A 26,810-nucleotide genomic window follows, 5' to 3' on the forward strand; every position below is an offset into this window, starting at 1 on the left:
CCAATGGATATATACATGGGTTCAAAAGGTTTAACTAGGTTTCTAGGAAAGTTCATAAGGTCCACCAAGTTTAACTAGGGTTGGAAGGGGTTCATAAGGCTCAAAGATGGTCTAAAAGGCCCATCTAAGGTTAGGGTATTGTAACTAGATTGAAACGGTAATTAGGATTTTCTAACTAATTGGTTGGAACTAATTCCACTTGCCAAATAGGATTTCTAGCCAAGAAATATAATTTAAAGATTTTATTTAACTCACTAGAAAAAAATACAAGTGCTTCTACAAGCATACTTGTCTTTAGAAAATGACTAGATTGTTCGGTGCGAAAAGATATAATTTTATAAGTCTCAAATCTAATTATGACGGATTATTAAAATTAAAAAGAAATTTTTAGTAGCAAATCCAAGTAATTAAAATAAAATTTAAATATTTAACAAATTTTTTATTTACCGAAAATCAAGGTCGTTACAATCTAGGCAAAGTGTTCGTGCCAAAACCTTGTCGAGAAGATGTTCTCCGAGAGTTTCACCACTCTTGCCTTGCTGTGCACCCCGGAGGCACCAAAATGTATCATGACTTGCGTCGTCAATTTTGGTGGCAGGGAATGAAAAGGGATGTGGCTCAATTTGTCTCCCGGTGTTTCACATGCCAACAAGTTAAAGTTGAACACCAAAAACCATCGGGGCTATTACAACCATTACCTGTGGCAGAGTGGAAATGGGAACATGTGACTATGGACTTTGTTACGGGACTTCCGAGATCACCAAAGGGTCACGATGCTATTTGGGTCATAGTTGATCGTTTGACGAAATCAGCACACTTTATTCCTATCTCTATAACAACTACAGTTGACTATCTTAGAAGATTATATGTTAAGGAAGTTGTTAGACTCCACGGCGTTCCCGTATCCATTGTATCAGATCGTGATCCTCGATTCACAGCACGATTTTGGCAGAGTTTACAGTCGGCCTTAAGCACAGATTTGCTATTTAGTACTGCTTTTCATCCACAAACAGATGGGCAATCAGAGCGCACCATTCAAATTTTGGAAGATATGTTGCGGACTTGCGTGTTAGACTTCCAAGGTTCATGGGAAGACCATTTAGATACGGCGGAGTTTGCTTACAACAATAGTTACCAAGCGAGTATTGGGATGGCTCCATTTGAGGCCTTGTATGGAAGACCATGTAGATCACCTGTATGTTGGACGGAGGTGGGAGAAATGACAATTTTAGGTCCAGAATTAATGCAGGAAACTATGAAGAATGTTGCAATAATTCGAAAGCGGTTGCTAGCAGCTCAAAGCCGCCAAAAGAGTTATGCGGATAAGAGATGAAAACCACTTTCCTTCGAGGTTGGTGACCATGTGTTCTTGAAGGTTTCTCCGAAGAAGGGTTTGATGCGATTCGGACGCAGTGGAAAGTTAGCTTCAAGGTTTATTGGACCATTTGAGATCCTTGAGAGGATCGGGGAAGTAGCGTACCGCCTTGCGTTGCCGCCGTCGTTGTCGGGAGTTCATAATGTTTTTCATGTTTCAATGTTGAGAAGATATAAACCAGACCCGTCTCACGTTCTTAATTGGAAAGACCTTCGTGTTGAGGATAATGTTACATATGAGGAGAGACCTACCCAAGTCATAGATTCTCAAGAGAAAGTCCTTCGGGGAAAAATTATCCCTTTGGTAAAAGTACTTTGGCAGCATCATGGCATTGAGGAGGCGACATGGGAGCTAGAGTCAGAAGTTCGTTCTCAGTATCCAAAGTTATTTATGCCTAGAGGTACGTATCAAATTTCGGGGACGAAATTTCCTAACATGGGGAGGTTGTAAAGACCCGATTTTAATTATTATTATTCTAATTGGTTGTCAATTGATACGTGTGCATGTGTCGGAGTGACGTGGGACCCAGGTGTGTATCCTAAGACTTTTTTTGGTATGATTAGATGTATGTTTGAGGCAAAATTTGAGTTTTGGGGATCAAACCATTAATTCACGAACCTAGGAGATTAATTAGAGTAGCTATGTATCTAGAAGGACCTATAGTGTAATTTTTTTTAAAAAATGAGATACTTTACCTGGAGAGATCGGCACCCAGATTTCCCAACTTTGGGTTTTCTTTTTTTTCATCTCCTTCTTCTATCTCTTGATCCCTTCACTCTCCCTCATTCCATACACAATCAAACTCATAAATCAAGTAGATTTTGGAGGATCTAAATTGGGGAAAGCCTAATTTCTTACCTAGAAATCAAGGAGTTTTGGAGCTAGGAGTGGGTTTGTTGGAGCTTGAAAGCTAGGGCTTTGTATTTGCATCATTGAGGTAGGAGACATGACTAATCTTCTTAATATGTTCATTTTTAGTGTAAATATTGTGGATTGTTTGTAGAGCATGAGTAATTTTTTTTAGATTATGTGAAATTTGTGTTAGGGTTTTAATGTCTCACATGGAAAATATGAGTTTTTGTTGATGTTTGTTAAATTCTTGAGATTTATGTGTTATCGAGGTGTAAAGATGCTGAATGTGTAGGAGTTACATGTGATATTGAAGTGGGTCATGTGTGTTTGAAGTCTAGTGAATACTTGGGGCTAGGATGCTTGATGGGAATTATGCGAAGGAGATTTGTGTATGAATTATCTCGTTCGATGAGAAAGGTTGAAATGATTGTGCTCAGATTATGTTAGTTTAGACATAGGTGGTGCACCTAGGAAAAATAAGCTAGGCTTGGCGAGCTCCTCGGTGAAAGACCGAAAATTGATGGGGTGGTACATCGTACCCGATTACCCCGGTGCAAGGGTGGTGCTTGTACCCGATTACCCCGGCTCATGGGGTGGTACTTGTACCCGACTACCCTTGGTTTTGTGAGGGTGGTACTTGTACGTGATTACCCCAGTTCAAGGGGTGGTGCTTGTACCCGGTTACCCTTGGTTAGATTTTAGAACTAGCGCTTGGTTATGGCTTTGGGCAAGGGTGATCGGATGGAGAAACCATACGAGGTTATTATTAAGTGATACTTATTGACGCATGATAATTATATGTGGACTTTTAACTTGTATGTGTTTCATGGCATTTACGTTAAATTTGAACACATTATTTGGTATTGTCTTGTTTCCTACGGGCTTCGGCTCATGTTGTTTAACCATTTCAGGTGACAATGAGGTGCCGCGGACTAAGTGAAGTGTAGCAACATGGAGTCTCTTTTGCACTATTGTTTGTTTAGCTTATGGAATAGAACATGTATGGCCATAAGGCCAGATTTGCTATAACGTCTTTTGTAGCACGATCATGGAACCAAAAAAAAAAAACTTATGTTATTATTTTGGAACTATAAAACTAGAGGTTATGTAATTATCTTTTGGGAAGCCCATGATATAGTTTGTAGAACTTAATTAGGCACTATAGAATATGTTCTTGTGACTTATAAGAATGAAGCTATATGGTTTAATAATATGGAGTTATGATCGATGAAATATCTTTACGACATAAGCAACTTTTTATTTTCTTTTATTTTATTTGGTCAACTCTTTCAATGTTTGACGAGAACTTGACTTTTCAACGCGATATTTATGCATTGGTGATACGTGTGAGGATTAAACCTTGGGGCGTTACATTAGGTCTTACAGATTCTCAAATACAAATAGAGTCTGACAATTGTGCTAACACTTTTGGAATTTGAAATTACAATACTGAAATTATTTAGAGCTTCTACTAATAGTTCCTCTATGGTTTGACAAACTCCCCTTCCTGGACCGGGAGGTCTTCAGTTGGGTAGTGCTCTTCGGGGTGATAGTATTGTCCTTCTTCGATACCTAGTGTTTAAAATGCCGTGAGTCGACACTCAATAGATAAAACCCTTACCCTACTAACCCCTTAGTTTATAACCAAGCAGACAAATCATATAATAATTGATATCAATAAAAGGTACAGCAAACGTAACATGTCATCCTTCTCTCACTATCCATTAACATAAATGAAATCAAAGATCTTCTTCACAAGATCCTTCCTCTCATACCACTAACTTCGCCTGTTTCATGGAACAACCCACCTCTTGCTTGTCCTACTCTCGGAGTCATAGGTTAATACATTCCACCTAGACCATAACAAGGGGTAAGTTACCCATGACGTAACTGTCTGTTAGGGTCAGACATCCACTAAACTCTACTAACTATAACTGTCTCATGAGACCCATTCCCTTCCTAAATGCAGGAGAGAAACTTCCCATGACGCATCATACATTAGCATTGCGCTCACTAACTATAACTGTCTCATGGGACCCATTTCCTTCCTAAACAAAGGAGAAAAACTTTCTATGCCACATTATACATTAGCATAACCTCACCTAACTATAACCATCTCATGGGACCCATTCTCTTCCTAAACTAAGGAGGAAAACTTCCCATGGCGCATTACACATTAGGGTCGTAACATTTCCCACCTTTGGGCCTCACAGGTAACTCAAACCCTCTCACCATACATCATCCGATTCTCATTAACTCAATAATGTCTATCAGTTTTCTTATCGTAAAACAGCATGTGAACCTAAGTTTGATCTATCTAGCATAGCATATCTGAAACTTTCAGATTGATATGATGGTAAGAAAAATAATAAATAAACCATATAATAGTGTTCAGGCATCAAATCAGTTTATAACGTTGTACGAACAGGTTTTGACATTTAGATTATCAAGTAACATGTTAAGAATGCATGTTCGGTATTTAAATCAACACGTACAATGCTAGGGGTGGTAAACCGTCAAATATTAATAAAGTAGTGACCAGGGGTCGAAACGGTTCACAAAACTATCCCCGGGGGTCTCCGAAACATGTTCAAAGGTCCAAATATAGGAATGATGGGTTTGAGTTTAAGGCCGCACGGTTCAAGGTTGATGTCGCAAGGTTGAAGGTTAATGCCGCAAAGTTCAGTGTCGATGTCGCATGGTCATAAACGTCAAAGTTGGCAGCCGCAAGGTACGGTGTTGCGGCCGCAACCTATGTTCTGGTTTGCAGCAGATCTTTCTATCTTCTTGTTTTGATGCATAAGGCCTTCTAAGGACAAAGGGTAGGGTCCAAAACACTTAAATATACATAGGAGATGGTAGTTTAAGGGTTTATCTACCTTGCTTTTGGTTGAACGAGCTTAAAACGTGAACATATCATTTTCGATAAAACGAGGAAGACGATTGGAACGGGAGCCGTTAGGGCTGCCTCCTTGCGAATTGTTGTTGGGTTTGGGATTCTTGGGGATGGTATTGAACTTTGGAACCTCGAATTGGAGTGTAGCACGTCATTACGGCACAAACCCACTTCCTTTCTCTCTCTAGACCTCCATTGACAGAGCTCAAGCTTTTCTCTCTTTCTCTCTTCTCCACTGATTTTTCCAGAGGTGGTGATGTTAGGTGTGTTTGGAGAGGAGGTGGGGAGGTGTATTTATAGAGGAAGAGGAGGAGTGGTGGCCAAGTTTGGAGGAGAGAGAGAGAATTCAGGACAGAGAGAGAGAAAGAGACATTTGGGAGATAGAGAGAGGGAGTAGGGTTGCAGGTGGTGAGGTGGGTGGTTTGCAAAGTCAACAATAAGGGCTTAAAAGTTGGTTTTCCATCTTTGGAAAGTTTAGGGTCCAAGTTTTCTTGGAGAGAGAGAGAGAGAGAGAATTGGCAGAGAGATGGAGAGGTGAGGGACGGTAGTGGTGGTGGTGGATATGGGGGTGTGTGTATTTGTGTGTATATATATATATAAGTGTATATTTTTATATATACTAAAATTATATATAATACTAATATTTTTTATTTATATTTTATTAGTTTAATTGGAAAAAAACCGGCCCAAAATTCGGGTCGTTCCACTCAAACAACCAAAATCCTAACTTAAACAACTTTTAAACAGCTGCTCATATATAATTATATATGTCACTCAAACACACAATAAATCCTCGAATACTGCCAATACAAAATCTGGAAAAAATCTCAAAGAAAAAGCACGGCAACGCCTCGACTGGGACCCCATGCGCCGCCGTTGCAGCGGACCGGTCTGTATGGTGGCGGGTAAGACCGTCGGCGGTGGTGAGGGGGATGATGAAGGTGTCGGCGGCAGTGGTAGCGGCGATGGAGGGCAGAAACTCGACCATGGTGGTAGCGTTAATAGTGGTAGCAGCGATGGACGGCGACGAAGGGCAGCACCGAAAAGGAGGAGTGCATCGGCGGCGAGCAAGTGAGGAGGAGGAGGAGCACACCAGGCACTGACTATGACATTGAGTAATCAGAGAGAGAGAGAGAGAGAGAGAGAGAGAGAGAGGCGCTCCAGATCTAGAAATGGCTAAGGTTTCTCTCTTTATGAGTGGTTATATAGGATGTGTATTTTCATCATAGGAATTGTTTTATTAGGTTAGTGAACTAGAGAGGTTAGAAACTTAAGAGGTGGACCAGAGAGGTTAGGGAAGTACTATAGTGGACCTCCAAAAAATTCTTTCTTAAATTCTATTGATGAAAAGTTATGAATTTTGAGTATAAAAGTTACAATACGAACTAAAATGTTATGAATGACTGGTTCTGCACGTAATTTTTTATGAGGTGGCACAATATGAACCACACAATAGGTGCATATGATATACACCTTAAAAGGTCATCCACAGTGGTATAATCAAAAGCCAATTGTTTCTAAAGTTAACTATGTTGGTTTAAAAAATAGCTCACAATGGTATAATCAAACTTAAAAACATCCTTAGAAATAATCAAATTTTGGACTTTGGATAACCAAAACTAGCAACATTTTTTAATAATCAAAATTTGTGGATCCCACACCACATAAGTTAACTAGTTCCAAAATTTGTATACATGCGTGTTTCAACGTGTATTTTCTTATTCTCTTCTTCGTCTACTCTATATCTTCTTCACTTCACCCACAAACTATTTGTCTTTCTTTCCTTAAAAAAGTAAAGCTCATATCTCTCGATCATCTACAATTCAATCCATCGTCGCCGGATTAAGGTGTTTCACTCTTCTTTCCCATTTCTATTTTTCCTCCAAAAAACTAATTTATAATAGGAGGGAAGAAAGTCACTTATTTTTTTCCAAAATTAAGAAAGGGAATTGATACATTTTTACCCAAAATAAACGTAAATGGAGGGAAACAGAGGAGGAGAGAGAGAATAAAATTGTAGTGGACCTTTATTTTGGTTATGAACTAGAAGTGATCATTGTGAAACTCAACATTATTAAGCTTAGCAACCTCTTAAATGAATAATCAAAAGCCGATATGTCAGCTTTTGATTATCTTTTTTTATTATACCACTGTGATAGCCTTAAAGGATTGTGTTTGAAGACTTTTTCTGTATACAATTGTCCAATTCTAAAGGTCCACGAATGAAATGTCACCATAAAGTAAAAACAAGGGGAAAAAATGCCCTTGAACTGTTCAACAATTAATGGAGTACTGAATTTTGGGCTTTTATTTTTCTGCATTTTCTGAATATCATGAGCTTTGCGTAAAAAAAATTTCTTCTTCACAAAAACGAGTGAAGACTTGAAAACAAAAAAATTATGACCAAATGCTAGAAAAACAACATTGAAGAAAATATGTCAAACGAGATAGGGTACTTTTTAAGTTTATTTTTGTTATTTTAAATCTGGAACATATTTTTTTACTTTGGAATTTCTCCCCTTCAGATGTATTAAAAAAATCATTTTTTATAATTACTAAAAAAACTCAATGTAACACAACAAAAGTCGAAAACAAGTCAATTTAAAAAAGAAGCTAGGTTCGAAAAATGAAACAGAAAAAAAAATCCAGTTCCAAACAAGACCTAACCCTAACAAAGCGTTGTTAAGCCACAAGAACTCAATTCCCTTGGTTATTGTTTCACTTCGATTCCTCATCTATCTTCCTCCGCATCATCAAAGCCTTTGGCCTCTCCTCGTACACCAAAAAAACAAAATATCAAAACCCTAACCTCCAAATTCTCCGTCTCTTCACAAAAAAGGGGTTTCAATTCTACCTAATGAAAAGATCTGCATGTAAAGATCAGAATCATCCGACAGGTTCTCCTGAAGGTAAGTAAATCCCGTCTTGAGCCAGACCCTGTTTGTTTTGATGGAAAATAAAGCAGTGAAAATCACTTTCTGAGGCAATATATTACTTAATTGCCGAACAGATTTTTCTGATAACGTAAGTAAAATCCCGTTTTGATCCAGACCCTGTTTGTTTTGACGGAAAATAAAACTGGTAAAATCCATTTTTGCGTAACAATACCACCTAGTTACCACCCAAAGGCATCCTAATAAGTCTCTGTTTTTTTTTTGGTAGGTATTGTTGTTTGTGTTGTGGCATAATCAGAGAGAGAGAGAGATGGCTAGGGATAGGGATTTGTCGAGGTCACCTTCGTACAGAAGGAGGTATTCCAGAGAAGCCGAAGAGAGGGGTGGTATTTCTTATAGCCGGAGAAGCCGAAGAGATAGAAGCCGATCTCCGTATTCTTATAGCAGGTGATACCAGATTACTTACTGTATCCATATCTATGTAATTGTTGGATTTATTTGAGGTAGGTTTCTGATCTCTTGTTGATTGTCTCTTTTTCCCTGGAATAGCATATTCAGAATTCTCAAAGATGATTTAGTTTATCTGAGATGTTTTATAAAAACAGGGGTGGGATATTTAAAATGTGGGCCTCATAGTTTGGAGCCTTCCGGTTCATATTTTGATGATCTAAACCGTTCAACTCAAAATATAACCAGAATGTGCTTGATCCAAACATCTTTTACATAGAACAGTTCCTGTCAAGCTTTATGAAAACACAAAGTTTAATGGTACAGATTTTACCAACGGGTACAAACCCCTTGTTGGGCCCATTTTGGGTCTAAACGCTTTGTAGATGCCTTAACCGATATCGGATTGAGCTTATTTTCATAGGAGCCATAAGCAAAGTATTTTAAACAAAATGAGCGGTTCCAATAATTTTTTTGAGACTCAAAACGAGACATAAAAGGGGTTTGTACACACTGGTACAGATATAAAATTTGTACTAGTAGCACCATTGTTATGAAAAACTGTTTGGATCAAACACTTCCCGGTCATATTTTGAGTTGATTTCTTGCTGGCTATGAAGCACCGACACTCCAAAAGGGCGTTGTATCCACATATTGGACACAAGGACATGCGGGGACACGTATTGAACACGTGGCGTGTCCAATAATTTTATTACTCCCTCCGTCCCAAAATGTTGTGTCTGTTCCCTTTTTTGGAGGTCTCAAAATATTATCTATATCTTTTAATGTATAATATTTTATATATTCAATATGGATATTGTTTGATAGATCTCAATTAATTTTTTTAAACAAAAATTTTGAAATCATAAAAAACATTATAGATTGTGAGATATAGACAATTTTTGTGTGGTTCCAAAATGGAAACAAGCACAACAAATAGGGATGGAGGCAATATTTTTTGATAGGGGACATGCCAGGGACACAGCTGGGGGTCAAAAGGTAATATTTTTAATTTTTCGTGGTTAATATAAAATTATTCAAAAAATTTGGGTTAAATTGTAATTATGCCTTTGAAAAAAATTTATACAATTTGTGAAATTATTCATATACAATGGTTCATAAAAATTATATATATATATATATATAGTTATACACGTGGCGTGTCCTGCTATGTCTGTATTCCCATTTTTTTTAGAATTGCTGTGTTCGTATCGGTGTCCGTGCTACATAGCGCGTTGGTACCCCTAGAAAAATGTTCTAAACAAGTTGAACGGTTTGAATCATCAGTGCCTCAATGGTATGTAACTATTATGATAATCATACAGATTTGAAGGTTTGCGCGACTAAATCATTTAAGTTTGCACTGTGAAAGTTGAAATCAACCTGATTGCTTACATTCAAGAGCTCTTATGTATGCGTAGTTGGTCAAAGAGGCAATTGTGCTCATTAGTGTTGGAGTTCATGTGGCTTGGAATGTTATAAATCAGATTAACCTTTACACAAAGTGCAATGGTGAGGTGATGACTGATATTATTCTTGATACTATCTAATGAGCATGTGTCCCGCATTGGTATCCAGATATGGTCGCCATGGTATTGTTTCTTAGGGATGCCCGCCTTATCAAAAATAATTTTAAATTTTCTTTCTTTCTTCTCATTTGGCACTTTGTTGTGATTTAACCTAAAAGTTCAGGGAAAACTAATGATGGATTTGAAAATGTCGTTTTTCTTGTTTGGCGACTCATAGAGAACTGGATAGGCACAAGTAGTTTCATTACCTTGTTGCTTTTCATTCCCTCTTCATATCCAAGATCCAGACACTGCACAGTCTCTTGAGAGTTTGGAGCATTGGCATTATACCATAAAAGACAAAATGTACAATTCTAGAGTAAGAACGTTTATATGTAATATTTATCATTCTCTCTAAAGTCATTTGTTGAATTTCAGTTTTCAACCAAAGATTGGACTTGACATCTTTGATATTATCATGGCTGATCATTTTATTCGCTTCTTCCATTTATTTTAGATAGCAGATCAGTTATGGATAGTTGTGTTCTCTTCGTTTTGCTTATGACGTTGCTGCTCTGAGAGATTCGCCTTCCATGAGTATGCTTACAGTTGTTCGCCATCATACTTGTGCAGAGTTTTCTCATCTTTGGTCAATCTGATGATTATCCTACTCAAGTTGCAAGCAATAGTGGTTGAACTATCTGACTTTTGGGGACTTTGCTTTTTAATGTGTTGTGGAAATATGCTAAAGAGATATTTGTAATGTTACATCAACTATATTAGGCGAGTAAGATAGAATACATTTCTATTTCCTAGAAAATTTAAAGAGACGCAGTTACCTCCCTTCAAATAGGAAGCGAGCTGGTGATGGTTGCTGACAGGTGTCTTTTCATTGTTCGATTCTTTAGAGGTTTCATATTGAGAAAAGAGGGAGCAACCAGTTAATTCTTAGCAATGTTTGAGGTAACTGTACATGATTCTATACATATTGAGCTAGATGGTGGTGGGTCGGTGTGATACTAGACATGCTATATTCTATGATTTGCTCATCTTTATTCGGTGCTCATTACCTTAAATGCTATTACACAGACGAAGAAGTCGTTCAATTTCCCCTCGACGCTGCAAAAGTCCACCATCTCCAAGGCGACGTAAAAGTCGCTCTCCTACACCAAGGCGTCATAAGAGACAAAGGACCTCATTATCTCCTATAGCTAAATCTCACAGTCCTGGTAGCGGGTCAATAGAGTGCAAAAATGCCAGTGAAAATTTGAGAAAAGAAGAAGAGAAGAAACGGTATATAAACGCTTTATGTCCTTTACTGAATAATTCTTTTTCACGTTTTCGCTCATCTTTTTGCTCCGTCTCAGAAGTATGATATGTTTGTTTCCATCTTTGTTCCTCTATTGCGTGCTATGAACTACGTAGGACACACCGTCACACTCTTATCTGCTTTTTACTAGAATGTATACGAATTTGCCGGGAATCAACTTCTTGGTGTTCTTGTACATTTACAATGTACCCACATTTTTGTATCATTTCTTTGTTTTACATTTGACAAGAATGAATGGAAAATAAGGGGAAATCTGCAGAATCAATGGCCTTGTGTTGTTAAACACCCACTTTCGTGCAGGAGCCTTGATGGTGATCAGGCAAGAAGCTATTGGCCCATGTGTATTTTCTTGTTTGTTTTCAAAGAAATCTAACACAAAATCATGTCATTGTACATTGGCGTGCTTGTAGCATTATTGTGTTCTTTGCTTTTTGAATCACAACAAAAAAAGGTTACTGCCGGTGCATCTGAGGTAAAGTGTAGCATGGGACGAACTAAACTTCAGATGATCTACCAACTGCTCTCTGAAGATGGGAGCACATTTTATGTTCTCTTACTTAGAAAATATGGGGCATTATAGTCAAACCCATTGTGTCATTCCTCATCACAACATCTTCTTGGTAGGCTGAATTGATTGTGTAGCTCCCCATTTCCTAACTTTAGAGAGTACCTGTAGCCTCAGTATTTACCGACTTTTCTCATAATCGCTTTGTGAAATAGCCATGTTCTGTACCATATAATTTTGGTTATGGGTTCTTATGCTCATGCAAAAAAAATTGTGTTCACCTTTATTTGAAAAATATGGGACAGATGAATCCAAGTCCTTTTAGGCTCCTTATCTGGCAATGCATTTTCATGAAATGCTATTATTTTTCCGTTCTTGGAAACACTCGACCTTGCTGAAGTTTGGTGGAAAAGTACAGAATTAGATTTGTTGATTTGGTTGTGTCTGCATAATCAGTTATGTAATTCAGAATTGTAAGCTTGTGGAAATATGCAGAAGGTGCTCTGACATTTTCAAATGCATTTTCGTCGTCATCAGTGAGGGGGGAAATTATTTTTACATTGTGTTATTTGAATTATCTCATTGTTCACTCTCTAGGAAGTTGAGTTGACATGATATTCGTTAGCCTGGAACATCACAGGGTTGAAAGAACTGAGTTCGGTTCTGGGTTTGGGGTAGGTTTGTCTCTGGGTGTCAGGGAGCCTTTGGCTGTTACTGTCGAACTCTAATCCCCCTTTTGGTTTGGTACATGGCGTGGAAAGTAGCAAGGGAAAGGAGGAGATGGATTTAGCATCTCTAGCCAATGTATGTTTGGGTTCCCAGTTCCCACAAAGTTGTTTGGTTGAGTGAAGGAAGGGAGTGGGTTAACATTGCTTTTTACAAATATTCTCTTATGTTCTGTAGAAAACTTGACCAACAATTGAGGGACAAGAGAGAGCCCTCCTATCTTCTGTCAATGGATTAGGAGGATTGTATTTTTGGGCTGGGAGGATTTCTTTCCCTGTCCTCTCTCTTATACCTGTCATCCCTCCCACCAAACAAGCAAACATGCTTCTTTTCTTTCCGGCTTTCCTCTTTCCATTACCCATCAAGATTCTTATTGGTAGTTATCCAAACAATTTATATTTCTGGTCTTCTTTGTAAATAGTACTAAACAATGGAATCACTGTCTTTGGTCTACCTCACTGACGGCTGAACCAGGCACAATTACGTATATTAACTAGAGTTTGGCTTTGACACAAATGTGATGCAAGGATGAAAGTGTTATGGTGATTAGTTTTAAAACTGCAAATCATTACTTGACATTCTTCTCCACAGGCTTTTTTGAAGGAAGATACTGCTATAGATCAACTTGTTAAATTTGATGATCAATTGGATGCCTCGTTTATCTACTATTCACCAGTTTTGAACTCATTTGTTTGGATCAGGAATCAGTTAGAGGTATGCCTTAAAAGCATGAACTTGTTTTTTGTGCCTTTGTCGTCATGAAGGTTAGTTTGCCATTCAGTATGCAAAGTAAAAGTGGGGTGGTAACTGGAAGTTTACAATGTAAAATGCCACTCCCATTTCGCTGCTAATCCGGCTTCAAAGACATTTCTGGAATAAAAAAATGATGTGCTTCCCTTCCTATCGTGGCCATTTTCTGCTTAACTTTCTTCTTGTTCTATCAGGCGTCAACAGGAGGCAGAATTGGAGCTGATAGAGGAAGAAACAGCAAAAAGAGTGGAAGAAGCAATTAGGAAGAAAGTCGAGGAGAGCTTGAACTCAGAGGAGATCAAGCTGGAGTTACAGAGGCGATTGGAGGAAGGTAGGAGGAAGCTTCTTGATGTGGTTGCTGTTCAACTTGAGAAAGAGAAGGAATCTGCTGTTATTGAGGCGAGAAAAAGAGAGGCAAGTATCCATTATAAAATTAAAAAAGTCCCTGTACAGATCACTTTCTTTTCCATATTTCAAGCTTGTTGAAGTTTTCTTGAGTTACTCCTATCTCCTGTTTTCTTGGTAGCCTAACAGTTTACCTGCGGTACACTTGATTGAATCAGGACAAGGGTTTGCCTGTCACTGGTTGCAAACACATTAATTTGCATATGGAAAATGGAATGCGAATGCCCTGAGATGTGGCCCCCTTTGGAATCCTAACCTTTTATATGCCCATCCTATCAGAATCGTGATTCTCTGCCTAGTTGTTGTGGTTTGCTTTTGGCCAGTCACTGCTTGTTAAAGGAATGAGAATGAGCACCCCAGGGGCTATTTGTCTCTTATCATGGAGGATATTCTGAGATTGCTTTAACATCTTGGTGAAACTTCCTAGATTATCTTGTTATAATTTGGAAGAACCTATTTAAAGGTCTCTATAGATGGGGCTTTAAAATCCACTAGATGCATGCATTGCTAAACGTTAGGTTTGTCCCCAGTTCTCCCCAGCCCATTCCCCCAGCGATTAGGGATTACATGGGTATTGTTAATTGTTATAGAATGTTGGTGTGGATGCTGTTTCTTCCCCTAAGGGCAGATTCCTAAGGTTTTTGTTTGGCGGTTCTTGATTGTCCTCCACTTTTTCTTCCCCTAAGGGCAGATTCCTAAGGTTTTTGTTTGGTGTTCTTGATTGTCCTCCACTTCTGCTTATCGTCTGTGCAAATAATGCTTTTGAACTAACATGAGAAAGATAATTCAATTTTCTGTTGTCATACAGGAACGGGCTAAAAAAGACAAAGAAGGGCTGGAGAGGATGATTGAAGAGAACAGGAGGAAGATGGAAGAAGCTCAAAGAAGGGAAGCTTTAGAACAGCAAAGGAGGGAGGAGGAACGATACAGAGAACTGGAAGAGCGTCAAAAACAGAAAGAAGAGGCCATGCGAAGGAAGAAGCAGCAAGAGGAAGAAGAGCGCGCAAACCAGATCAAACTGTTGGGCAAGAACAAAGCCCGGCCAAAAGTCTCATTTGCAATCGGTTCGAAATAGTTGATGACTGGGATTTAAATGTGTGTCAGTTACATTTGTCAGTTAGTGCTAGTTGAAGCAAGATATATATGCTGGCTGCTGTAGTGTTTTGGTCCCTCAATATTTCCAGTGTAAGTTTTAGTGTAACATGAATTTATTTTTTTTGAAGAAGTGTAACATGAATTTGAGACCTTGTTTTTGGTATCGGTTGCATCCCAGTATATTTTGGTTCATCTTTTGTTTTTGGTCTCTATTGTCCTAACAAAAATATACTAACTAGGAACCCAATTAGATACAGTGAGCCCTTTTCGATTTGGGGATGAACTAATCACTCTCTTCTTTCTTCCATTCTTTTTAGTTCTGTTTTTTGATATTTTTTGGGTTTGAAAAACAGTTAGAAACACCTGTAAAAGACTTGACGCTTTGTTTGGAGTGAAACTTTATAGTTAGTAGTAAGTAGTAACTAGTTATTGCTTTGTGTAGTAGACCGAACCTGATTATCCGAGCCCACTGCCAAATGGGCTGGGACCGACGTTGGATCGAGAATGTTGGCCATACAAGACTCCAAGTTCGGCTACACCCAAGGTTCGGAAGCAGATGATGTCACGTCCATCCGACGGTCAACTCAAGGAGAGAATCTTTCAGATTCGCCCACCTTCAAGGTAAGCGGCTCGATCGTTGAATCCTCCCCATGAGTCACCCACTAGGCTCGGCTAAGTATGGGGCTCGGCTAGCTGTGTTGACACATGCCTCGCCACATGCTGAAGCGGTTATAGAGGAGGATAATGATGAGCGCACATGGGGGCGCCAGCTCATACGAAAACGGTTACCGAATCTACTCAGTGACATCACTACAACATCACCCGGCTCGTGCGGAGCACATGGCAGTACTTGGAGAGCAAATCAAGGAGACTCTATAAATACAAGAGGATCACAACCCTAAGAGGTACACACTACTCAATCCAAAAAACCCTAGTCTCTTACTTTGCTCTTTGCACATCTTTATTCTCTCGCCAGAGGACCTTGCCGGGCAACCCCCGGCCAGGTCTTAACTGTGTGTTCATTGTTCAGGTTAGAGTGAGAAGGCTAGGAAACCAACTAAACAACGGAGGAGGTTGGACCAAGGATCACGGGCCACACAACTAGTGAAGCCGACGTGAAACCTCAGAGCTTTTGATTCAAACGGCTCAAACCCTCTTCAAAGCTACCTTCCTCTTCCAAAGACAATCGCAAATTCAACCACGATGGGCGGAGATCTACCAGATGTTACCATTTCGGGGGCCAAAGACGCTAGTGGAAACACAATCCTTCTAGCGTTCCCCGAGAGACACATGTCCATCTCCATCCCTGCCAGTTCCGGGCTATTTCCGGCCACGGATGACGTAACAGCGGCCTACATCCGCGTGCTGCAATGTCGAGACGACAAAAGGGACAACGAACTGGCGGCCCTCTGCGGACGGAGGTGGCTCAAATGAAGCAGCACATGCAGGACGCCGCACCAGCCGTGTCTAGATCTACTGGAGGCAAAAGGCGACGACGCCAGACTCCTCCCCCATCACCTCTTCCACCACCGCAGGAGCAACCCCACGAAGCAGGCTACTGCGGCTCCGTCAAAGAGCGCCTTGGCTTCACACCAGAAAAGGGCGACGCCAGGGAACTCATCCTCTACAAACGGCCAACAACCTCTAAGACGCACCGCTTAAGGAGCCACCAGGAGCAGAGCAGATCCAGGGACATCATCAGGTCCTTCACAAGCACCTACTCCACCGGACGCGTGGAGTTCTCCCGAACAACAACCTCTCATTATAGCCGAGGCTCCTTGGAAGCGAGACGCCATGTTTTCGAACGTCTCGGGGAAATTCCACCTGAAAACCTGGAAAATGAAAATCGGTCTCGGAGAAAACGGGAAGGGCGTACGCATTGAAGGGCCGAACGACGAACCCAAACTCGTCGTGAACGAGAGAAGTCTGTCGAAGGGCCCCACCCAATGACCACAAATTTGAGAAACCAACTTCGGTAACGAGATCGGGAGAAACCCTCAGAAATGGAGTCCAAAGAAAGGGACTTAAAGCGAACGTGATCCGATGGGCTCGGCAAACTGCCGCGCCCAGGCTTTGAGCGGCAGCTGAAGGATCTCGGCATCTTGCCCTTCACATCCCACATAATCAGCACAACCACCGAACCCAATTTCCACTTGCCAAAGTTCACAAAGTTTGACCCAACCACTTGCGAAGCTTACACTCACCTGATTCACTTTCGTCAAACAATTGAACTATGCACCACAAAGGATGAAATTAAATGTAAGGCGTTCCCGTCCAGCCTCGGCTCCCTTGGACTCCAGTGGTTCGACAAAATGCCCGATGGATCCATACGGAACTTGGCCTACCTTGAACGCGCCTTCAACACTCGCTTTATCACAAGCAACATGATTGCCAAGGAGCCTGAGTCATTATCCCAGATGAGGAAGCTCCCATTTGAAACACTCAAGCAGTTTGCTAAACGATACTAGCAATTGTTCAATGAAATCCTTGGAATCGATGAGTACTGGGCTGCACGAACCTTTAAAAACGGCTTGGAAACTGGCAGCAAGATCCTGGACAAACTTGCTATCCATCCACCCCACAGCATGGGCGAGTTGATGTGCATCGTAGAGCGCTTCTGCGCTTTTGAAGAATTTTACGCAGACCGAGCGGCTCAGGGAATACCGAACCCAACTACCCTACTTCCAACGGTCGCGTCCCAGCTGCCAACGCCAATCATAACCCAACAGTCCCAGCCAAAGAAACACGTCAACAACATCAAGGAAGGAAAGAAACGTCCGCTGAAGGTGCACGACTACATGGCCAAAACAACGTACTTTAAAGAGTCCATCTGGTCTTTCCTGAAGGAGATCATGAGGCAACCATGGTTCGAGTGGCTAACAGGGAAGCTCGGCACAGACACTAGCCAAGCAGATCAGAACCTAAGGAAGAAGTGCTCGTATCATAATGAGCTCGGCCACTACACAACGACATGCGCCCCGTATAAGGCACTGTTGGAGTGTTTGGCAGCCCAAGGTCATCTCGACCAGTACATTGATCGAACTAAAACACCCGCCATCAACTTGACGGAAATCCCAACCCCAATGAGCCGCGGCCGACGATACACGTTATCCACGGCCCCGTGACAAAGGAATCTGAAACAAGCCTTTATGCCGACCTCGATTGCGCCTCCACTTCCAAGCAGGTACTCGCGGTAGAACCTGGATCCAAACGCCCACATCCAGAGGAATTGCCGAAGTGGACAATCACTTTCACCAAGCGCGACCTCAAGCCTGTGCAAACTCCTCATTCCGATGCCCTCGTCGTAACTGTCCAAATTGGAGTCCATGACGTCAAATGCGTCCTCATTGATCGGGGAAGCTCAGTAGAGGTCATGTACTATGACTTGTTCAAGAAACTTGATCTACCTGAATCTGCATTACAACTCGCTAAAGTACCTCTTATCGGATTCAATGGAGCACCTGTTTGGCCACTTGGTCGAATCTTCCTTCCAGTCGTTGTCGGTTCAAAAACATTGAGCGTTGAATTCATTGTCGTCAATGTGACAAGCCCATACAATGCAATCCTGGGCCGAACCTGGCTTCACGGTATGCAAGCTATCGCTTCCACTTACCACCAGGTCGTCCGTTTCATTGGCACAAATGGAAAGCAGGAAGACCTAAACGGTGATCAAGTCGCCTCCAAGAAGTGTTATCTTTCAGCTATCCACAATTCCACCAAAGCCAAGCAAGTGTAGTGGGTTGAAATCCCGGACACGACAGTCATTGGCAAGGTCAAAGAGAAGGCCGAGGACAAAGCACAAGAAGACCTCGTCCAAATGCCCATCAACGAGGATGGCTTTTGTTTTTTCTTGCTTGGTTCTTCCCTCAGTGATGCCAAGCGTGAAGAAATGTTTAAATTCCTCAAGGACAACATTGAAGTTTTTGCTTGGATCCCCAACGAGATGCTGGGGGTCGATCCCAACTTTATCAATCACTCTCTCAACGTAAAGAAGGATGCCAAACCCGTCGTCCAGAAGGCACGACGGTCGGCAGCCAAACACGCCGACGCCGTAGTAGAAGAAGTCTACCGTTTGCTGGAAGCCAACGCCATCCAAGAAGTACAATACCCAACCTGGCTGTCCAACATTGTGGTCGTTCAGAAGAAAAACAGCAAATGACGAGTTTACGTTGATTATACCAATCTTAACGATGCTTGTCCAAAGGATTGGTTCCCACTTCCCAAGATTGATCAACTAGTGGATGCAATGGCAGGCCACGCTCGGTTAAGCTTCCTCGACGCCTACCGCGGCTCACACCATATGGCATCTTTTACTACCGAGTCATGCCCTTTGGGCTCAAGAACTCGGACGCCACATTCAACCGAGTCATATTCAAGATGCTGCACGCCCAAATTGGCCACACCGTGGAAGCCTACATTGACGACCTCGTTGTCAAAAGCCAGAAGGAATACTACCACCTCCAAGAGTTGGCTGAAGTCTTTGAAATCCTCAAACTCTACATGCTCCGCCAAAATCCTGAAAAGTGTGTGTTCGGCATGAGCGCAGGGAAATTCCTTGGACACTTGGTCACTCAACGTGGTATTGAAGCTAACCCCAACCAGATCAAGGCAGTTGCAGACTTGCGCCCCCCAAGAACAATCAAGGAAGTACAAAGGCTCACTGGGATGGCAGCGACTCTGAACTGGTTTATCAGCAAATCCTTAGACAAGTGCCACACTTTAACCTTCGGTAATCAACTATCGAACTATCTATATAGGGAAAATCATACATACATTCGGTAAATTGCTGTTGAAAATAATATTATATTTCGGTAAATTCATGTCGAAAATATGTTCAACATTCGGTAACCAACTGCCGAACTTATATAGGAAAATCATACATACATTTCGGTAAATTACTGTTGAAAAAATATTATATTTCAGTAATTACATGTCGAAAATATGTTCAACAATCGGTAACCAACTGCTGAACTTAATACTATATAGGAAAATCCATACATACATTTCGGTAAATAGATGTTGAAAACAAGATTATATTTCGGTAACTACATGTCGAAAATGCATACAACAAAAACAAGAAACATATGAACCAATAATAGTTGGATGCTGAAAATGTATCCTAATTTCGGTAACTTATTGTCGAGTATGGTAATATTTTACAGTGGTTAGCTACTGAAATTATAGTGGTTATTCTATTCGAACCAGAAACATCGAAAACCCTCGAAAAATTGGGTTTTGTAAACCCACATGCCACAACAACAAAGCAGAGCCCATTGTAAACGGAAAAACTTACCTCCTCATGCGGCTTCCAAGATATAATGTCCATCACAGTAGCTTTCTTCTCCTCTGCCATCATATGGTTGCTAGTAGAATTTGATTCAATTTCAAAATCCAATCCTACAAGTACGTTAAAAAATGGATCAATGGAAGGACTTGAACCTTCCATTGATATAATCTTTGGACCTTGCTTCTCCTCCATTGAAAAATTTGAGAGAGAGGAGAAAAGAGAATGATGATTTAGAGAGAGAGGAGAAGAGAACATGAACGGTAGAAAGCCGAAGATGAAGAACAGGAGCTCTGTGTCTGTTTTTTTCTTTTAAAACGTGAATGATGATTTTGAGGGGGAAGGGGGTAGTGGATAATTTAGGGGTTTTGGTCATAAAGGCATATAAGTCATTTCATGTATAGGTATAAGGGTAAGTAGGTTATTTTACATTAGGAGATCATGTTGTAATTAATTGAAACTTTTTAACGAGTTACGGAAGAAAATAAAGGACTGTGAATAGCAGCCCCTTATTTTAAATAGGGCGCCGCTATTCGCAGCCCTTTATTTTCTCCCATAGCCTGTTAAAAATTTTCAATTATACTCGACAGTTAGTTACCGAAATTGAGATATATTTTCAGCATCCAATTACCGAAATATAATATTTTTTTCAACAGCTATTTACCGAAAATGTATGTTCGGTAGTTATTTACCAAAAGTTGAACATATTTTCGACATGTAGTTACCGAAATATAATCTTTTTTTCAACAGTTATTTACTGAAATGTTATTTATGATTTTCAACAACCATTTACCGAAATGTAATGAGGTATGAGAGAAAATAAAGGGCTGCGAATAACAGCGCCCTTTAAATATTCACCACGGTCATTACATATCCACCATTATTTTACATATTCACCCTCAAATTCGGCATCCAAACGCCCAGTTATAAAACCTAACAAAACCCGGCCACTTTTATCAATGCATTTCTACAATGTTTCAAAAAAAAAAAAAACAAAACCCGGCCCCACCACCATCCTTTTAAGCACAAAACCCTCCTCCTCCCTTTCCTTTCCCTCCTCCATAGGGTTTCTCTGTCCCCCGCCTCCTCCCCCAACTTTGTTTAGAGTGAGAGAAAATACCACACGCACACACAAGTAATCTGTAGAGAGAGAGAGGATATATACATATAAATAGAGAGAGAAGGATTATGGCTCAGTCACTGGAACTGCTGTTGATTCAGTTCTTGATGCCTGACAACGATGCACGGAGGCAAGCGGAGGACCAGATTAAGCGGCTGGCCAAGGATCCGCAGGTGATTCCGGCCCTGGTCCACCACCTCCGCACGGCCAAGACCCCCAATGTGCGCCAGCTCTCGGCTGTGCTCCTCCGCAAGAAGATCACCGGGCACTGGGCCAAGCTCTCCCCTCAGCTCCGTCAGCTCGTCAAGCACTCCCTCATCGAAAGCATCACCCTCGAACACAGGTCTCCCTTTTTCCCTTACTTTTTTTGGGTAATTAAAGGTCTATAAAATTATATTCAGTCTATATGAGATCTTTAAACGATTATTTCAAATTTTGGTAATGATACGCATTAGTTTGAAATTTTACCTTGTTGCTAATAGTTTTGCTTTGTAAAGATGATATCTTTTTATCATTTTTCTTGTAAAACGTATGAATGACCCTATTTTTCTTAAATTCTCCTTGGGCATCCAAAATACCTGGGCCAGCCCTGCCTTTACTGTGTGTCCGTATCTTATGTTTCATTAGCTGCTGAGAAATGCCATGTGCTACAGGTTCTTTAGAATCAATTCGTGTTGATGTTTAGGTCTACCACTCACTCTTAGATAAATTGTACTGACAATGACCTCTTAACCAGTTTTTCCATTGATTTAGTCAAGAATTCCTTAGTTTCTCATGTCTTAATTCAGAATGAATTATTCCTTGTGTTAAAAAATAATCTTTTATTCAAGTCTTAAGAAAAAAAGATGTTCCTTCACATTGAGGACTAGATATTAATTAAGAAGATTAAGAACTTGGGTTTCTGATAATTTGTAAAATCCATATGCTTGTGACAAAGGAAAATATGCGAACGCCAAGTCTACTTAATTTGTGTTGTTTGTTAGTATACTCTTGCATATGGTCGTTATCTGGTGAGGAACAGTACTTCTGTCAATGTGCTGTGCCTACGCTTAGTTGGATGCTTATAACTGGTTCCATGTTTCAGATAAAGTTATGAATGACTAATAGAATAAGGCAATAATATGTTGTTGAAGCGGAAACAAATGGGGATAAAAATTGGTCATTTATAGCATTCCTCCAATCATTGTGCTTGGTTCTTTAAGTTTGCTTTGATTAGTTGATGTTGCATCCTTTTATTGCCTTTTGAAGGCGCGAAAGGCTCAAATAACTGATATGACATGGGTTTTGTGAGGAAAATTGGATGCTGTTGACTCTCACTTTAAGTTGAAACGAGAGGAAGAATGACTTACTGGAAAAAAGTATGAATGAGAGGAGGAAACAACATAGATTTTATAACGAAATTTTATGGATTATTTAGAAATAGTTTCTACAAGACTCCACAGTGTATGCGCAAATGTTGGAGAGAACACTGCGTTTGTTTTCTGTTTTAAGAATCTTTTGTGCACACACTTTTCCAAATATTGTTCTTAAAACTGGAACATTTGTGACATTGGTCACTTCGGGTAGAACATGTACCTGATGTTTTCTGCAAAAAATTCCCTAAGGGACCAAGTTTTGTAAAAGGTCAGCCAAAAAAGTTTGTGCAGAAAACAGCATCTGTTTAATGTAACTAAACCGGGTTGGTCCTTATTTATTATCTATCGTAATCTTCTAAGCAATGCAGGGGGATTGATTTTTAGTCATTTTTTATGTTCCCTGAATGGAAATCAAAGAGAAAGTACAAGCCTGGTACACATTTGAATGCAATGGGTTGCTTTTTCTTCCCCCTGCTTGCTTTTTGGTGTGTATTGCATGATAGATAAATATGCCATTGATGGCAAATTCAGAGGTTCACAGAGATCTAATTAATTTGAGTTGGGAGCCATGGGACGAGCCAAATTGATTCCCATTTTCAAATTACAGTAACTGTTGGAGTTACAAAGATTAGGTGCTTTGTCTGTATACAATCTTCAGGTTGATGCTGGGCATGCTTATACAGATAAAAAATGGAACTACCTGTGTTTTTTCTTTTTCTTTTTTTTTTTTGTCTCTCATGCTGCTAGAGGCAAAAGGAGCAGCAGATGTACAAATTTTGATATTCTTTAATGGTATAGAGTTGGAAAAAATGTTCTGAAATCCCAAACCAGCTTTGCAATAAGTTAATAACTTAAACCGAGTGACCCTTATAACGTCATGTTAGTGATTGGTAAGTGTTACAGTCATCCTTTTTGCAGAAATGATGCTAGAGGCTACCCGTTTCTTTACTCTGATTTAGTCTGGACTCTGGATCATGGACCATGGATAGGTTTAGATATAGGTGCAAAATAACTTAATTGATCAACTTGTTAGCCAAATCAAAACTTCCTTCTAATATCTGATTTGGAGTTCTAAGATGATAAAGTACTGAAAAGATGGCTGCTGCTAGGTTATGAAATTTTTTGTCACGAGCTTATGCACAAAAAATTGCCTGAATGTGAGACATTATCTTTCCTCTTCTTTTGGATATTTCACAATAAGGTAAAGACAAGCATAAATTTGAAGTAAATAGTTTTTGGCAGGGGGTTGTTGTTATTTCCATTCACTTACTCTATGTAGCGTAAATCAAAATCTAGACTGTGTTCATCCTAACTTAACAAGATCATTAATAGCCTTTGAAATATCTATTTGCCTTTACTGAGGGAATGGTCTTTTAACAATACACATATTTTTGGTAGAACCCATTTTAATTCCACATTGAAGTATAAAGGGTTTATTTCGTTCTTTCAGCAGTGAAGGTTATGCATCTCACATGTTGTTTGTTGCCATTGCATGGATTTAATAATAAAGTTGATCTTTTTTCCGTTGTTATCTAATTCATGACTTCACTACTATTGGGGTGTCCAGTGAGACTGAGATTTATGTGTTATGATGTTTCTGTAGTCCACCAGTCAGGCGAGCGAGTGCAAATGTGGTGAGTATCATTGCAAAGTATGCTGTTCCAGCTGGAGAGTGGCCTGATTTGTTGCCATTTTTATTCCAGTGCAGTCAGAGCCAACAAGAAGACCACAGAGAAGTAACTTAATTGCTCTTGACCGCGTTTTCATGCATTCTTTTGTACATCGGTGGCATCCCCTTGATGCCTTTTCAATAAAACCGTATTGCTTATCAAAATAATAAAGGTTGTGCACATTGGAATGGTAATTGTGGCCGTAAAATTATCTTCATAAATGTTCGGAAGTCAGATTTGGACTGGTTTGTTGAGTATAAAATATGTCCTATTTCCCTCCATTGATTTGACTCTATATTATTGCAGTGGATGATAAAAATTTCACGGTGACATTGTGTCCTATCTAATGGGAATAGGGTCGGGGGGGACTGGGCAATGTGTCTCTTATCTGTCGGTTGATATGTTACACTCTAAGAGGTCAAAAGACCTTTGATAACCTTATGATTGTAGAGTAATGGTGTAAATCTTTTAGGGGAGGATGGAGCATTGTTTAGGGGTGTGGGACTCTCGATCTGTTTTTTGATCAGCAAAAAGATGTATATAGATAACTCGAAAGGGTACATTGAGAAAGAAATAAGCGGCTAACACTAGCTCCATGATATTGATACATAGAGCAAAGTCATGACCGACAAAGTAACACATCCAACCAAGGGTTGAACGAGAGAAAAGGTGGGACTCTCGATCTTTGAGGCAATTGATCAGTTGAAGTAGACTAGTCGTGTTCATAGGAGTGTTCTAACACAATGGTTAATTGCCGATTAATCGTTGGCGGGGCTTATCCGATTAAGGTCGACTAACGATTAATCGTCGGTTACTAATTAATATGCACCAATTAATCGCCGATCAATCCGATTAATTGCTTGAAGGTGGCCGACCGCCCAACTAGCACCTTGCGACTTTTAGAACATTGGTCTATAGAGTGGGGGGGGGGGGGGGGGGGGGGCGGGGGGGGGGGGGCTGGGGGTTGGTGTTTGGTGTTTACTCTCACGCCGTCACATGTAGGTTATCCAAAATTAGAACTATGGCAGCGGCAGTAGCAGGCTGTTCACGTTAGTTTTTGTGTGCAAAAAAGGGTTAAGAATGTGGGACTTTTAGGGTTTATGTTAGGGTTATGAAAGGGCAAGGTTTTGGGAAGAAAAATGTTGGATTCGGTGCTGTTTTGATGTCTGTTCTGGGCACTGTGAGTATTATCCGAGATAGTAACTTGTACTCCAAGAAGGAGAGAGAGAGAGAGGCTTCACCCTCACAAGGGTTAGGCAATTTCACACACAAAGAATCTGAACTTCAGAGAGAGAGAGAGAGAGAGAGAGAGAGAGAGACGCTTCACCCTCACAAGGGTTAAGCAATTTCACACACAAAGAATCTGAACTTCTCATATTGATCATCCCTCTTGAATCCATGAGATTACGACCATATATATAGGCAAAGGCTCTCCTACTTCCTTAAGGACTAGGACACGAAGTTTAGAAACTAACCATATTTAGCAACTACTATATTCTAAACCAATTAGGAATAGGAATTCTTATTCTTCCCTTATTCGGAATAGGTAACTAACTATTTTATACTAAATTATGACTACTAATAAAATCCAGCACTTATTAAGTTACCAAAATACCCTTTACTACCATGGACACTTATTTTTGGACCAAAATGGCTTCTTCAATATTGTGGGACCCATGACCTTCGCTTTAGGCTTCCAAAGCCTATCATACTTGTTCAACCAATCAATGGATGCTCCATTAGGGCCGCGGTTGGGGTGTTTGTCATTTCACTTATAAGGTGCCTTGATTTGTGCTTTCCCATGTGTTGGCTTTAGATGTGGTGGTGTGTTGGCTTGCCAAACGATTGCTAGGAATGTATACTTGGTTTGAAGCATACCCAAAAGGTAGTAGATAGTTGGAGGTTTGTTGGTAGTGCTGGTAGAAGATTTGTGTGTATTAAGGAGGCAGAAGGATGATTAAAGATAGCTTGTTGGTTTTCCAACAGTTGTGTCAGGAGGTGAGCGTATCTAAATTCTGCATATGAAATAGCTGCAGGTTTGGCCATTTGGAGACAAATAGGGCTTGCTGTCCTATAGTCACTTTGCCTTGTGGCTTCTGTTGGGGATTGTAAGGTGGTGGTGCTGAAGACAAAGGTGGTTGAAGATTGAGTGAACTGCATATGGCAAGTCCCAACAAATTCTAGTGTTGTTTGCATGGAGATATTCTCTTCTTTTTCCCCTTCAAGGAAAGACCCTAGTGTATTCGGTCTAAAAATTGTACATTTGAAGGAAAGCCTTTGTGTGGAAATTGATACTAGGCCCACTAAGATTGAAGGTCTTTATATGGAGTTGGGCCCTGGAGTGGATGCTTGGAGTTCTCAAGGGGGAGAAAGTTGCTGTATTTTAGAGAGATGATGGGAACGTAGAGATATGAATTGTTAACACTAGGCAGGCACATGGTGAAGGGACATGACGGTTCCAGTTGGAATGAGGATGTAGGAAAGGTAATGTTGGTGTCTTGAATTTGTATTGGTTAGCACAAAAAGCCTCCTAATATGGGTTTTACTGGTCTTTTGACTGGGAGAAAAAATTCTCTCGTTGTTTTAGGATCCTCATGG

The 26,810-nt window shown here is 40.3% G+C and overlaps 2 protein-coding genes across 3 annotated transcripts in view; both read left to right on the forward strand.

Moving 5' to 3' along the window:
• The first annotated feature begins 7,751 nt into the window (after positions 1–7,751).
• On the forward strand, positions 7,752–14,980 carry LOC131326927 (uncharacterized protein At1g10890-like). Of its 2 annotated transcripts, none has more exons than XR_009200133.1 (4): positions 7,752–8,032; positions 8,286–8,464; positions 11,062–14,325; positions 14,389–14,980. XR_009200133.1 is itself a non-coding variant. In XM_058359840.1 (4 exons), the coding sequence occupies exons 1-4, from the start codon at positions 8,328–8,330 to the stop codon at positions 14,761–14,763; spliced, it is 855 nt and encodes a 284-aa protein (XP_058215823.1). In that variant the 5' UTR covers positions 8,289–8,327; the 3' UTR covers positions 14,764–14,980. The 2 variants fall into 2 exon arrangements, 1 of the variants encoding a protein (XP_058215823.1); XM_058359840.1 differs by lacking the exon at positions 7,752–8,032 and having other exon boundaries at positions 8,289–8,464; positions 11,062–11,265; positions 13,478–13,724; positions 14,497–14,980.
• A 6,125-nt stretch (positions 14,981–21,105) lies between these two features.
• LOC131326928 (uncharacterized) overlaps positions 21,106–26,810 on the forward strand; it is a 33,211-nt gene continuing 27,506 nt past the window's right edge. The window contains exons 1-2 of the mRNA XM_058359841.1: positions 21,106–21,530; positions 24,146–24,278. Coding sequence (XP_058215824.1) covers positions 21,256–21,530; positions 24,146–24,278 — 408 coding nt within the window. The 5' untranslated portion in view covers positions 21,106–21,255. The remainder of the gene's footprint in view (positions 21,531–24,145; positions 24,279–26,810) is intronic.

The sequence above is a fragment of the Rhododendron vialii genome, chromosome 5a (genome assembly GCF_030253575.1).
Source record: "Rhododendron vialii isolate Sample 1 chromosome 5a, ASM3025357v1".
NCBI classification, from domain to species: domain Eukaryota; kingdom Viridiplantae; phylum Streptophyta; class Magnoliopsida; order Ericales; family Ericaceae; genus Rhododendron; species Rhododendron vialii.